General features: G+C 39.1%; 1 protein-coding gene across 1 annotated transcript in view; it reads right to left on the minus strand.

Moving 5' to 3' along the window:
* Positions 1-3,930: 3,930 nt before the first annotated feature.
* Positions 3,931-16,018, minus strand: part of LOC142150530 (extracellular calcium-sensing receptor-like) — a 33,970-nt gene continuing 21,882 nt past the window's right edge. Inside the window, exons 3-7 of the mRNA XM_075205725.1 lie at positions 15,232-15,523; positions 9,937-10,725; positions 8,763-8,990; positions 6,137-6,260; positions 3,931-4,838 (exon numbers count right to left, since the gene is read on the minus strand). Coding sequence (XP_075061826.1) covers positions 3,931-4,838; positions 6,137-6,260; positions 8,763-8,990; positions 9,937-10,725; positions 15,232-15,523 — 2,341 coding nt within the window. The remainder of the gene's footprint in view (positions 4,839-6,136; positions 6,261-8,762; positions 8,991-9,936; positions 10,726-15,231; positions 15,524-16,018) is intronic.

The raw sequence follows: 16,018 nt of genomic DNA on the forward strand, positions 1-16,018 counted from the left end.
TGGGGGAGATTGAGTGCCCAAGGACTGAGCTTATCAATTGAAAAAGACTTTGTTCCACAGCTGACGCACCACAGGGCATGACCAAAATATATGGAGAATGTCTGTTTGTATATTTTTAACTACTGAGCTGTTCATATATTCATATTCATCTTGCTGTTCTCTGCCTTGAAACAATTTACATGATGTTCTTCCTCATCTCCAATACTCTGTAAAGTGTTATATTCTACTTAAAATTAATCCTATATTGTGCTATGAAATATTTCATAATACTGCCGGGGCAGCTGTATGATTTTGGGGGCTGTAAGTAAAAAGAATTTGAGGGACCCCTAAAACTGTCACTTAAACAGAGCCAAGGAATTTCACTGTACGTCAGACAAATTGAAATAACACAACATAAATACAACTATATGTTTTTGAATAAAGTACAGAGATGTGAAATAACCTTTAAATAACTATGAAATAAATTACATTGCACTAAAACAGACATGTTCAGGTGGACAACTATAACTATACCTAATGACCAGAACGTTATTTAACTTATAGAGTTTGCATTGTGGTGCTGTAAATAAGGTACATACTTAAACTACATGTGTAAAATAGAAGAATAGCATACTTAATAGAATTGACATAGATCTCAAATTCCCTTTGTGGGTCTCTGTCAGGAGGACCGAAAGCAAAATGCACAAGTCGATTCCCTAATTACTAATAGTAAACCAATCACCAGCTTCCAACCGGCAGACTCTAGGCCTTGCTATAGGTCTGCAAACCCCTAGTAAGTTTGGAAGGAGACATGCAATACTCAACCAGTGCCAGTGTGTCCTATTCAACTCCTCCTCCATCCCAGCACTAATCTGAAACTTGGCCCCGCTAAACGTATTTATGCCAAAAACAATAAATATATCTAATGATATAGAAGCCAGCAAATAAAAGCAAGGTAAAAAATTGTAAAAAATAGATACAAATAACAAAATGTATTTATAAAATAACAGACATAATACACTTATGTAGTGGACACAATAAAATGTGTGTATAGACCAGGACAGTTCAATCCTATTTGGAATCTAAAAAAATCACTCCTATAACATAGTCATATAGCTTGTGTCCCAAAACATAGTTAGGTAAGAAAGCACAAATCACAGATATGCACAACCTGATATGTGAATGATCCAACTTAGATCGTTTTTAATTGATTGAGCTTCCAATGCGTGTTGAATATACATTTATTTTCTTCAGAATTCTATTGCCTCAAAATGGGCAGAAGATATAAATCCCAATGTTAATTATAGAAGCACTGGATGTTGTTTCTGATTTCAAAATTAACCTGTTAACTATCCAGACAGGCCGGCAATTAAACTAAATAATTCCCTGTTAATAGTGGAGATGAATGGAGCTGTAGTAGCTGGTGCTAATAGTATTTTTCACGATGTAAGAACTTGGATGCATACAGTGTCCAGTTAAGCTGACAACGGCGATCTTAAGCAGAATAACAGATGTCAACACAGATGAAGTGTAGAAGTGTTATGATCTCTGGCTAAGCAATACTGGAAAGTCATTTGAGATTCTCGATCCTCTGGCTGAGCTAGCGACTAAGTATCCGATGGTCGTGATAAAGCAGTCACCATGTCCGCTAGTGAGGGTTCGATATGCACAATCTCCCTCAGATGTTATATGTGCATGGACATATAACATTATATTAATGCCTGTCCTTACGCATTTTGATGTAATATGTATGGTGAAGCTTTGCAAAATTTACAATAAAGTCCAGACATATAAATGTATGTTTAGGAAAAAAGAGATATAAATACAATGGACATAGTGAATCACAAACCATTCCTGTTACACCTGCTATTCCATCTCCTAGACCCCCTCCCCCTATTTACATCACTCCCTCTTATTTCTTCACCCTCCACGTTCACTTATGCCCCATCTGCTCCTAGTGTCTCTCACTTCCCCCTCCCTCAGGAATGTAAGCTCTCAGAAATATTGTCCTCTCTACCCTAAGTCTCTTGTCCGTTGGTCTACCTTACGTAGATTGTTATGTATTATGCTGAAATGTGGTGTCATCCCTTCAGCTTGCAACACATGATACAGTTTTTCATATAATATTCCTGTTTTTGCTATGAAAAATTTTTGAATTCTTGTTCTTGTCATTCACATAACTGTTATCATCCAAAAGGTTTTAAGATATCAAGATAAAGAGATCACATATAGTATTTCTCTACAATGACTATTGGAGAGCTAGAGACAAATATACCCTTTGGGATGGCTGAAATAGCTAATGCATATCAGTATCATGTCATCCTAAAACAAATGGATTGGATAACCTCCTCAGCAAAAATATCTAATATACAAACTCAAACTTGGTTCTTGATCAAGGGGTGGCAAGAAATACTTTTAGATATCCAAATTCTAATACTTAATATACAATTCTTATTATTTATGCCCCAATAGTTCTTCCAATATCGCAAATTCTGGCTCATCAGGACTACCAAAAACTCACTAAGGGGTGATTTTAATATGGTTGACTATCTGACTTTAATAAATCCCCCTATTCCTTCAAATCTTCTGCCCTCCCACTGGGAACAGATCACCACCCTCAAAAAACTAAGCACTGACTACTGCTCAAGAATAGACTATATCTAAGTGGAAAATAATCTTGTTTCTAAGTACATAATGCAAATATAGGAGATATTATAGTATTAGATCTTTCTACATTTCCCTAAAAAAATCCAGGTGCCCTCCTATGTGCACCTGGATAGCTAGTATATCCTATCCTATTCAAGCCATTATGAGCACTTTCAGCAGTGTCTCCAAAGCGAATGCATGTAATATATAGTGGACAACAAAGAGCATTAGGAGAATCCAACTCTTTTTTTTTGAAGCCTCAAAGGTTGCTATGCAAGGGCAAATTATCACAAGGTATTCTACAATGCCTTTGTATCCAATCTGTGTAAGAACTCCCTGGAAAAGCACATGGAGGCACTTAAGCTGCTCCTCTCCCATGCTGAAACTAAATTAGACTACACTGAAAATAAATTGTATAGAGGGGCAATAAGACAGGGATACTACTGGCCGACATAACGAAAGACTTCAAGCGTAAGAAACATATTGTAACAATTAACAGAAAACTCTGACACTACAAATTGTGAGTTAGTTGTCAAAGTGTTTCACAAATATTACTACAATCTCTATAAAGCCACCCTGTCTATTGAAGTCAGAATACTGAGCCTTAAGCTGGGTACACACTACTGAATTTTCCACCAACTTTTTATGCCGATCGATTTTACAAACTGATCGATGGTCCGATCGCTCGGTCCATGAACTGCATACACACTAGCCTCGTTTTAGACGATGAAGGAAAGAACGACCGTTCAGTTAGCGACTTTTTACAGCTATGTTGTCGTGAGCAATGATTGTAATTTTGCACTCACTGTCGTGGATCGGTCGGAAACTTATACACACTAAACACCAGAAACAAGATTGGAACGAAAATATTTAATGGTACGACCAACCAGATAAGGCGACAATCGTCCATTTGGGCAGACTTTGGACCATCGTGTCACTACACACACTGACCCGACTTTTGAAGGAGAAGTCGTATGTCGGCTGGATGAGCTGAATATTGGATCAAAACCCTGTAATGTGTACCCAGCTTTAGTAATTATGTACTAGTCCTTGAAATACTTTGCATTGATGGGTGAATTGAGACATAGGGTCATGGCTAATGATGCCATAACCTGACCTAAAACTATGTAGTAAGACCAAACCAGGAAATAAAGGCAACCACTGAATAGATAAATATGAACAAATGTAGATAAAATAAATCAACTTTATTGGATCATTTGTAAATTAAATCCCAGCTACTGCTTACAATAGTGCATAAAGTGTATTGTTCACAATGTACTTATCATATGTTCTTGTGAATATATTCTACTGATCTCTATCTCTTCTCATGAGATATTCTCTGGAGTTCATGTCAGGCCTAAACAATATGATAAAACATTTAGGCACAAACATACATATTACCAGAGCCCAGCTAGATACCAATATGGCAAAGATTTCCATTGCAACTATATATTTGCCTTGAGCACTGAGGAAGGCTGGGATAAAAGATACCCAGACACTGAGGAAGGCAATCATGCTGAAAGTAATAAACTGAGCCTCGTTGAAGCTGTCAGGAAGTCTCCGAGCCAGGAAGGCAACAATGAAACTAATGGTAGCCAGAAGAAACAAATAACCTAGCATTGTCCAGAAGGCAATAGGTGATCCTTCATTGCACTCAATAATGATGAGTGTAGGCAGATTTTGAGTGTTGTATTGTTGAAAAGGGGGAGATAGTGACAGCCATGTGATGCACAAGAGGAATTGTAGCAAGAAGCATACAAAAATGATCATGTAGGACACTCGAGGATTGGTCCATTTCCTTAGACTGCTGCCTGGCCTGGTGGCCATAAAGGCAATCAAAACCATGATAGTTTTAGCCAAAATGCAAGCTATGCAAAGGGCGAAAACCAGTCCAAATATAGCTTGACGGAGCAGACATTTCTCAGGTTGCGGGTAGCCAATGAAAGCTAAAGGACAGAGAAAACAGAAGGACAGTGACACCAGAAGGAGGCAACTTAAGGAGTAGTTGTTGGCTTTTACTACAGGAGTGGATTTATATTGGATGAAGAAACTTAAAATGAGGTAAGGGATGAAGAAGGACAAGACACAGGTAGAAGTTAAAGTTGCTCCCAATGGATCATCATAGGAGAGGAACTCAATGTTTTTTTCAAGGCATCTGGACTTCTGTGAATTTGGCCACTCATTCCATTGGCATTTCATACAGTCAACAGAATCTGAAATATTAATAACTATTAATTAATAATAATAGAATAACTTTCCATGTATGTAAAATGAATCTCCTATTTTCCAAAGATCAAAAATATATAATTCTCAAATACTACTTTAAACTACTCTCAGCAAAAAGGTCTTTAAAAGCCTATATTGTTATCTTATATTCATAGGTAGAAAAGAGTTAGAATTTTATATAATAAATGACTATATGAAAATATCCATATTTTGCCCAAATTAAAAAAAAGCAAAATATAAGCAATAATACACATAAACACAAACACACAGATATACTGTTAGTTTGTTTGTTTGTTTGCAGGCAAACATCTTCGACACTCTGCACCGATTTGGATGGATTCAATGCAAGTTGGCCATGTGGGATCCTGGACAGATTTTAAGGTGTTTATAGACCAGGTCAGACCTGTCATTGGTGTACACTGGACAGAACTTTGAGCAGCAGAGCCTGTTCTGAGCCTTCCACTGGATGGATTTGGATGAAAATTTCAAAAGAATTTTTAACTTTGGATCCCAGAAGACATACTAGGGGGTGTAAATCTCAGTGGGACCTATCGTTGGTAGATGCTGGCCAGAAATTTGAACCGGGAAGCTTGTTCTGGGCCCATAACTTAATGCATGTGGTTTGCTTGCATTTGGAAACCTCTGCACCGATTGGGATGAAACCAATGCGAGGTGGTCCATTTGGATACTGGTCAGGTTTTAAAAAGGGTTAGTGTTCCAGTTGGACCTCCCATTGGTGTATGCGGGCCAGAACTTTGACCTGGGGAGCCTGTTCTGGACCTTCCACTGGATGGATTTGGTCTGTTTGTCTGTCTGGTTATACATTCGGACAACCCTGCACCGATTGGCATGAAACCAATGTGAGGTGGTCCAGTTGGATCCTGGCCATGTTTTAGGAGGTTTTGGGTTCCGATCAGACTTCACGTTGGTGTTTGCTGAGCAGAACTTTGACCCAGGGAGCCTGTTCTGGGCCTTCCACTGGATGGAATTGGAAGATATTTAATATGAAAACAAAAATGACACTGGGCAGCCACCTCATGGGTGTGTTGGAAGAGCTGCTAAGCTGCTAATTAATTTTAAAATATTGACAGTTACATTCAAGATTTAAACCTGGGCAACTATGGGTATTTCAGCTAGTATATATATATATATATATATATATATATATATATATATATATTCAGTTTATAATTCCTATCAATCCTAAAGTATTTTGTATATCAGATAAGTGTTCCTATTTCTACAATAATCCAAGACCACACATTGCATCATTTATACCTCTTACCTGTATGGTTGGAGATCTCTTCCTGTGGACAGGAGATACACTGGTAGCAGCAGATTGGTTGTCCTCTCCTAGCTGCCTTTCTGAATCCTGGTTGACAGCTTTCAGTACAAACCGACACAGGGACCTTGAAAGATTTAAGATAGATTATTCTTTAGAGGGTTATTAGCAAAAACTGACCATTATTAAGTGCAGTTGTAGTTTTTATTAAAGGTAAGTTAATCCAGGTTAAAACTGGCTCTGGTTACACCTGTACACCTGCCCGATAATGCAAATATTTAATCATCATCATCTATTTATTTATATAGCGCCACTAATTCCGCAGCACTATACAGAGAACTCATTCACAGCAGTCCCTGCCCTATTGGAGCTTACAACCTAAATCCCCTCACATACACAGACTGAGAGAGACTAAGGGCATTTAATAGCAGCCAATTAACCTACAAGTATGTTTCTGGAGTGTGGAAGGAAAACGGAGCACTCGGAGGAAACCCACGCAAACAGAGGGAAAACATGCAAACTCTTCACAGATAAGGCCATGGTTGGGAGTCAAACTCATAACCCCTGTGCTGTGAGGCAGAAGTGCTAACCACTAAGCCACCCTGCTGCCCATGAGCCAATCAGCCAATCAACCAATCAAATGGCACCAACTCAATTCATAAAAGCACCAGAACGGGGATGAAATGCGATCTTAGTGACTTATATAAGAAACTGCTGGTCTCCTGAGATTTACACACACAATAGTCTTAAAAGGTTACAGAGAGTTGTGTGCAAAACAGAAAACACACATTGAGCAGCAGTCCTGTTGGTAAAAATGGCTTGTTAATGAGGTTTGAGGAGAATGTCCAGACTGATTCAAGCTAACAGAAAAGTAAAAGTAAGTCAAATAACCATGTATTACAAAAGTGGTATTCTGTCAGCTAAGAATAGGGAACTGAGGCTACAATAGGCACAGGTTCAACAAAGCTGGAAAGCTGAAGATTGGAAGAATGTTGCCTGGTTGGATGAATCTCAATTTCTGCTGTGAAATACTGATGGTAGGATCAGAATTTGTCATAAACTATATGAATCCATCCTGCCTTGTGTCAACAGTGCAATATGGTGTTGGAGGTGGTCTAATGGTTAGGGAGATATATTTTGGCACACATTAGGCCCCTTAATACCAATTGAGCATTGTTTCAGTACCACAGCCTACCTGACTATTGTTGTTGACCACGTGCATCCCTGTATGGCCACATTCTACTCATCTAATATTGGTCAAAATGCCATAACACAAAGCAAATGTCATTTTAAGATAATTTCATGGACATGACAATTAGTTCAGTGCACTCCAATGGCCTCCACTGTCACCAAATCTCAATCCAATAGAGCACCTTTGTGATATTGTGGAATAGGAGATCTGGAGCATGAATATGCAGATGACAAATCTGAAGCAACTTCATGATGTTATCATGTTAACATGGACCAAAATCTCTAAGGAATGTTTTTAGCACCTTGTTGCATCCATGCCACAAAAAACAGGCTCTTCCAGTGGCAAAGGGGGTTCCTACCAAATACTAGAGAGGTGTAACATATAAACTGGCCAATAAGTGTACACTGTCTCTGCTTTGATTCATGGCAGCTAATATGGACCAGGGACTCCCAGTAAACAGGAACCTAAATGTTATTTACATGGTCTGTGCTCTGCAATATTAGAAGAAGCCATTGTCTCAGTGATGGCACCCTTCTACTAAAAACATGAAGGGGAGGGGGAATTACCCTGCTGTCCCTCTTTCCAGCTCCCCCCTGCAATCCACATAACAATGAAAAAATGTTTGTTATAATGGTTGTTTTTTCACCTTAAAAATTACATTCGGGGTACACTAACTACTTAAAAATCACAATAAATTATTATTTATTATTATTGTTATTATTATTATCCTTTATTTATAAGGCACCGACAGGGGTCTGCAGGACTGTACAATGGGGCAGACAACTGCATATAAATTAGACACTACGCACACAACAAATGAGTTACATTGCAGGGCAGAACAGGACAAGGTGGTAGCAAATAAGTTAGGAGGAGAGCTGGTGGGTCTTTATGAAAAGATGATCTTTTAGGACATTTTTAAAGTTTTCAAGACCAGTGGATAGTTTAATTGGGCTTGGGTGTAATTTCCACATGTGAGGAGCAGCACAGGAGAAGGGGGTAGGAGTGAGAAGAGGTAAGCAGTGGGAAGGAGAGGCAACGGTCATTGTCAGAGTAGAAAGGGAGGGATTGTGGATGGAAATGAGGCTGGAGATATAACGGGAGCAGAGTGGCTGAGGGTCTTGATGGTGAAGAGTTTGAACTGGATTCTCTAAGGGATAAGGAGCCAGTGTAGCATCTGGCAGAAAGGAGAGGCTGAAGCTGAACAATGAGAGAAGAAAATGAGATGGTCAGTGGCATTGAGAATGGATTGAAGGTATGGATAGATGGGTGAGAGGAAGGCTGGAGAAGAGGTAGTTGCAATAGTTAAGGCAAGGAATAACAACAGGGTTTTGGTTGTGTGCTGGATAAAAAAGGGTCTGATCCTGGAAATATATAAAGAAGCATTATTGGGAAATAGATTCCATTTAGTTCTAATCTTTTTTATTACACCTTTCACACCTGTTTGTCTTCAGTAGCCCAAAGCAACAGACTTGAGTTGATGGAGAAAACTTGTCCAACAGATGCTGTTGTGTCATAACTGCCGACCTTGACTTGTCGGATGGCATCATTTGGGCTCAGCTGCCAATTTACAATGTCATAGACTGCTGGTGGGTCTCCATTTTCATCAAAATAAAATTCTTTCCCACTACTCAGTTGTACCCTCACCCTCTTCATATAGTGCAGGAGCTGTAGAGTGATAGACACTTAAAACATGAGCATAGTTTATTAGAGTGTATCTTCTGAAATAGATTATAAATAATAATTTACATTGGGTACATATCTATCAATACCATACATATTCATCCCACCCCACCAAAGCATGTGCCAACATCCTTTTCTATATATATATTACATTGTGGTAAAACTTTATGACCCACAGGACAGTAAATTAGTAGTATTAAACCTTTAATTTGGTAGAGATTGTTTTTCAGATACAGTTTTATTTTGATGGTTAAGACATTTGCATTTAGGTGGACACAGTCAACTGTAATTAGGGAAGAGGTTCGATAAGGCAATCAGGATTAGGCATATCTGATATGCAGGTAATACATGAATCTTATATGATTAATGTTGACATCACTAGAAAAGTGATGAAAACTAATGCTTCAATACTGGGAAAAAGTAGCCATGATTTACAAAAAATGCAATTATTAATTCATTAACTATTTAGTGAACCCTATAATGTATATGTTGTAGATATAAGACAGTGAGGTCCAGGGAATGCCCCTGAAGCATACACAGGCCACCTGTGAATTTCTAGCTATTTTGTGACTGGAAGTCATAGATTGGGAGACTTAAACTAGTTCCACAAAAAATTGAAACCACATAGAGTGCATCTGCTATCTTGGTGTCAGGAACACACAGGAACAATGGGATCTGCTATTGTCAGACCAGCTTGGTGCTGCTTATCACAGAGGTGCAGGGGTCTAACTTGGTGCTGGTATTTACCATTGACTCCTTCAAGGGACAATGGGCTTCACCTATATTTTTATATGACTATATTAAAGTTCCAAGATAAAATACAGTATGTTCGTTATTTGACATATGCAAACTGTAAGCTCCTTATTAGGTCAAATTATTCACACAATATTTCACACATATGTATTTAATAATTTTATTTTATTTTCCTTACCTGCCATGGAGTGAAATTCCATATACGAGAAAATTGACCTTTTCTAAGATCTTTCAAAGCATTGGCAACAACATAAACTGCAATGTAAATATTATAGGAAACCCTTAAATTGGAAACATCATTGTAACTGTTTTGGATCTTGTTTAGACTCTCTGCTCCTGTACATACTTTTCCTTGGATTGACACGTTTTTCTCATTTGCAAATTTGCAATTGAAAGCTTCCTCCCAAAACGATTTCACCAAAAGTCCACCTAAAGTCATGTTAGGATGGATCTTATTAAGAAATTCTCCAAATCCCGGAATCAATCCACTGTAAAAAGCTAAACCGACTGTGCCAAGTAGGAGATGAGAAAAGCGATTCATATATTGCAGAGTAGTTGTAGACCATCCTTCACTAGCAACAAATGATATGTCCTTAATGTTTTGTCTCATCATTTCATCCAGGATAGGAAGTAAATCGAGGCCGGTGGAGAAGACAATCACAATTCTGGCTGTTGATTCCTTAAAGACTTTAACAATGTGTGGAGCATTGCGATCCTGTCTGCTAGTTAAAATATTCTCAGTGAAGGCTACACATGCTCCAGCCTTGGTTATCTCCTGTCTGACCACCTGAATTCCCTGTTGCCCATAGTCATTGTCCACAGCCAGTAGCCCAACCCACATCCAATGAAAGTGCAACACAAGTTTTGCAAGTCCTTTGGACTGGAATGCATCACTGGGCACCGTTCTGAAGAAGGAGGGAAATTGTATCTTATGACTCAGAAGGGAGCTTGTGGCATAATGGCTGACCTGTTAAAGAAACAAAATGATACCGTAATGGAGAACAACATGTGAATGACAGGTCACAGTCTTGACTTTGTCATTACACTCTTATTTATGCTCATATTATTTTAAGAATGATGTCAACATAGTCACTAATTGTACAACCATCCGCAATGGAAATATTGTGGGCTCTTTACATGTAATGGAACTTTGCCGATTCCACCTTCTATTATTATTATTATTATTATTATTATTATTATTACAATTATTATTATTATCGTTTATTTGTTAGGCGCCACAAGATTTCCGCGGCGCTGTACACAGTACAAACAGTAGACTATACAGGGTGAAACAGTACAATAAATAAACACAAAGTACCAATACTTCAGAAACTCCAGCAGGCAAATGCAGTAAAGACTGAGTGGAAGAACAGGTATGCAGACAGAAGGGAAGAGGGCCCTGCTCATACGAGCTTACATCCTAAGGGAGGGTAAACAAAATCAGGCACAAAGGGGAGCCAGTAAAGCAAGGGGGAGAGAAAAGAGGGGCCAGGGGGAGAGAGGAGAGAGGGGAGAACGAGTGGAGGAGATGAGGGGTTAAGTGGATGGTTGGTAGGCTTTGAGGAACAGGTGAGTTTTAAGTGCCCGTTTGAAGGAGCACAGATTGGGACAGCGATGGATGGAGCGAGGGAGGTCATTCCAGTGAAGAGGGACGGCACGGGAGAAGTCTTGGATTCTGGAGTGGGAAGAGGTGAGTGGAGGAGAGGCAACGGTCATCCTGAGCAGGGGTGGGCTGGGGCGGGGGGCAGGGGGGCATCGGTCGCTCCCCCCCCCCCATCCCCCCTGTGACTGCACGTTTTTTTAAAATATATACCTGCTGCCGCACTGCAAAACACGCGATGCAGCCGTGTCAGCGCACAGGCAGCCGCATCACATGACAGGCGATGCGGCCGCATCATCAATGATGCGGCCACATTGCCTGTCATGTGATGCGACCGCCTGTGCGCCCCCCCCGGGCTGAGATTCACCAGCTCGCTCCTGATCCTAAGAGAGGAAGGGCCGGATGCGGGCGATGTTGCGCGGCTGGAAGCGACAGGCTTGGGCAAGGGATTGAATGTGGAGGGCAAAATATCTATCTTCTTAAACTTGAGTAGAAACATTTTTGTTTGTGCTGTTTTACTTCACTAATGTCACTGTAGAATCTAAAGATGAGATTTTGCCAAATTTGTATTTTATAACTAGCAAAATACAGCAAAAGTTCTGATTAAAAATGTTTTGGAATTAGGGGTGTGCACCGGCCACTTTTAGTGTTTTGGGTTTTGGGTTTTGGGTTCTAAATAGCTTGAGGTTTTGGGTTCTGATTTGTTTTGCCAAAACACCCGACAAAAGGTTTTGGTTCTGATTTAGGGTTTTGGGTTCTGATTTTTTTTTTAAAAAACCATAAAAAGTGCTAAAATCCATTTTTTGGTTTTTTTTTCACTCCAGCACTATTATTAACCTCAATAACATTCAATAACAATCATTTCCACTAATTTCTATTCTGAACACCTCACACCTCACAATATTGTTTTTAGGCCAAAAGGTTGCAATTTTTTTGAGGGGGGGGAGGAGGAGGGCTTAGATGCTTGGGTGAAGCTGAACCATTAGTCCTGAACATGGGCCAGGGCCTAAGCCGTTCCTTGCCACTCTGTGTCGTAAATGGCATATTGGCAAGTTTACGTTTCTCTTCAGATGATTTTAATTTTCTTTTTTTGCTAATTTTTGTGAACTTTGGCTTTTTGGATTTTACATGCCCTCTACTAGGAGATTGGGCATCGGCCTTGGCAGACGACGTTAATGGCATTTCATCGTCTATGTCATGACTAGTGGCAGCAGCTTCAGCATTAGGTAGAAGTGGTTCTTGATCTTTCCTTACTTTATCCTCCAAATTTTGGTACTCCATTATATGCAGCACAAGAGAGCGTACCCCTAAACCACACACACTCGGCAAAGCCTTTACAAATTATCTGCGGCACAGGAGAGTACCACTAGACTGGAGTTATACAGCAGTACCTATTTTTTGGTACAGCAGCAACAGTGAACGTAGTTTGAAATAGCAGTACCTATTTTTTGGTACAGCAGCAACAGTGAACGTAGTTTGAAATAGCAGTACCTATTATTTGGTACAGCAGCAACAGTGAACGTAGTTTGAAATAGCAGTACCTATTTTTTGGTACAGCAGCAACAGTGAACGTAGTTTGAAATAGCAGTACCTATTTTTTGGTACAGCAGCAACAGTGAACGTATTTTTATATTGCAGTACTAATATTTCTTGACTGCAGGAACAGTGAACCTATTCATATATTGCAGTAGAAATTTTTATAGACTTTTTTTACAATTTTTTTATATTTTCTTTTAATTATTTTTGTATATTTTTTTAATAATTTTTTATTTTATTTATTTTTTTACTTTTTAATACTTTTTAAATAACAATGGCCTTAGCAGAACAGAGCACAGGACACAGCACCACTGGACTCAGCAGGACAGGACACAGCACCACTGGACTCAGCAGGAGAGAGCACTGGACAAAGCACCACTGGACTCAGCAGGACAGAGCACTGGACAAAGCACCACTAAACTGATCAGCAGGACAGAGCACAGGATCTCCCAAATAACCACTGAAAAGAAAATAAGCAGGACAGGGGCTCCCAAACTACAACCTCCCTCTTCAGTGATCGCAGGCAGAATGAACATGGCGGCCGCGAGCGGGGAATTTATGACATCCGAGTCTCGCGAGATCCGATGCCAGACTTGGATGTCATAGCCTCGTTTTGGATTCATTGCGCGGCCGGAAATACCCGAACAGTGCTCGGATCCCGTCGGATCCGCACTGTTCGGGTGGGCTCAGATTAGCGAAATCCGAGCCCGCTCATCTTTATTTGGAATGAGGCAAACTAGACTTTTAAAATACAATGTCTTTTAAAAATGTACACATTTGGATTGTTGAACAATACATTTATAAAAATTGATGCACACTGCCGAGAGTGGCTGCTTTTAAGTAACGGCTGATTAATACATTTACCCCATGGTGTTCAGTTCCTCAGTACTCACGTTGCCTAAAATTCCTCCTTGAACCTTATAGTAATAAGAACTGGTGTATGCCCGCCCATCTTTGAAGTCTCCGCAGTGTTTAGATGAAGAAATTAGGAGTTGCAGGAAGATAACTCATTATGGGTACAGCACAGTTTATTGTCAGTTCAAAAAGCATATTTATCAATTACTGTATATATGCAAGATATATGGCAGTCATTACTAGAAAACTCTATCTTTTACCTTTAACATAATCTTCCTGATCTATACCTGTGTGTTCTTGATCTATAGTAAACCTCAATCATGAAGCTGTTGGGGTTAAACTGGAGACATGTTTGATTTGAAACACAAATATATTTTTTCATATCTACAAGTTCTATGAGGTTCAATATCCTAAATCAGGCCTGTCCAACCTGCGGCCCTCTAGATGTTGTGAAACTACAAGTCCCAGCATGCCCTTCCAGCTATCAACAGGTTGTCTACTGGCAAAGCATGCTGGGGCTTGTAGTTTCACAACACCTGGAGGGCCGCAGGTTGGACAGGCCTGTCCTAAATCATTGTTTCCCAAACCCACTCCTCAAGTACCCCTGATAGTGCTTATTTTCCATATCTCTTTGCTGGAGCACAGGTGTGGTCATTTTAATCAACACATTTTGAAAGATCCACAGGTGGTATAATTATTTCACTTGTGACCTGGAAAACCTGCACTGTTAGGGATACTTGAGGACTGGGTTTGATAAACACTGTCCAAAATCATCCTGTGAGCCAAACCATTAGTTACATGCTCATCCCTAGTATCATTAAAATGATAATTTTATTTTAAAGAATGTCTTTTAAAATCAAACACTCATTTCAAATATACTCCTAAGCTATAACACTATATTTTATGTGTTGTATGTCCTTAAGGGGTCTGTGGATGAAATTATTCTGTGGATACAAGAGTTATTTTGGTATATCATTATTATTATTAGTAGTAGTACTAGTATTATTATAATTATTATTATATATAATATTTATTATTGTTATTATTATTATTATTATTATTATTATTATTATTATTATATGAAAGCATTCAGCATTTATATAGTCATAATTTTGTTATTGCATAATTTTTTTTATCAGTGTTGTCAAACTTCAGCAGCTATGGATGTGCTTGGTTTCCATAGGAACACTATTTCTTGACACATGTCCTGATGCTGCTGTTAAATTTACCAGACATTATTTCTCTAGTTGAGAGTTCTATAGTAAGTTAGCACTACCATAACCGGCGGGATGGCCGATTGTGGTAAAAACTACATGTATTGTATTGTACAATATGTACTTATATCTCAGCCAACAGCATATTCAAAGTGTTACAATTTAAATTATTTATTTTTGCATATTTATTATTAAGTAAAAAATGAAATTGTAAGATTGCCATGGCTACAAGTTCTACATACAGTGGACAGGTTGCCTATGTTTCTACCTGAGGATATCTGTAGCGCCCCAGGATATTGGCCACAGATATAGAGTGCGTGGAAGAGGCGGAACCAATGAAAGAGCTGAAAGGAACGTTGTGAAGACACCGATAGTTGGGGATGGCCATATTGTGTCCTGATAATACTTGTAAAGTTGCCGCTGTGTTGACAGGTATCACCCCACAAGAATCATACCACTGAACTCCAAGGGTTATATTAGGCAGTAAGTTCTCATCTTGGTTGATCTCCTCTATAGCAAATAACAGGGCTTGAAGCTGCTGAAAATAGCCAAAGTGAAACCTTGGGAAGAGAAAAAATGGTTTAGTTAATAAACACATACATAGGCTTAATATATCCCAGTCATTAGGAGTCTTTAATGAACAGCAAACAATGCAGATGTGCTGTACATTACTTTTGCAACAGGTGCGAACCCCAATTTTTTTGGAAGTGTCTCCATGAAAATGCGTTGTGTGACCCTTTGATAGTCCTTGGCATAGGGGCAAATGTAAAAACATCACTTTGAAGTTTTTCCTACTTCTCACTTTTAGACCATTCACCTAATTCATCACAACTCTTCCATTGCTCCTCTTATAACTACTGCTTGTTGGAGCTTCAATGATCTCTTAAGTAAGTCATGAGGGTGATGAGTATCAGGGTTGTCTTCATATCACCATTGTTTCACATTTGTACATTTTAAATTTTTTATCTCACTAAAATGTTCAAAAATCAAGTTATTTTGCAGACATACTGTGTCTCCCATAAACAAGGAACACCCCTAGATGGTCATTCTCCTCA

Source organism: Mixophyes fleayi, chromosome 4 (assembly GCF_038048845.1).
Source record: "Mixophyes fleayi isolate aMixFle1 chromosome 4, aMixFle1.hap1, whole genome shotgun sequence".
Classification (NCBI taxonomy): domain Eukaryota; kingdom Metazoa; phylum Chordata; class Amphibia; order Anura; family Limnodynastidae; genus Mixophyes; species Mixophyes fleayi.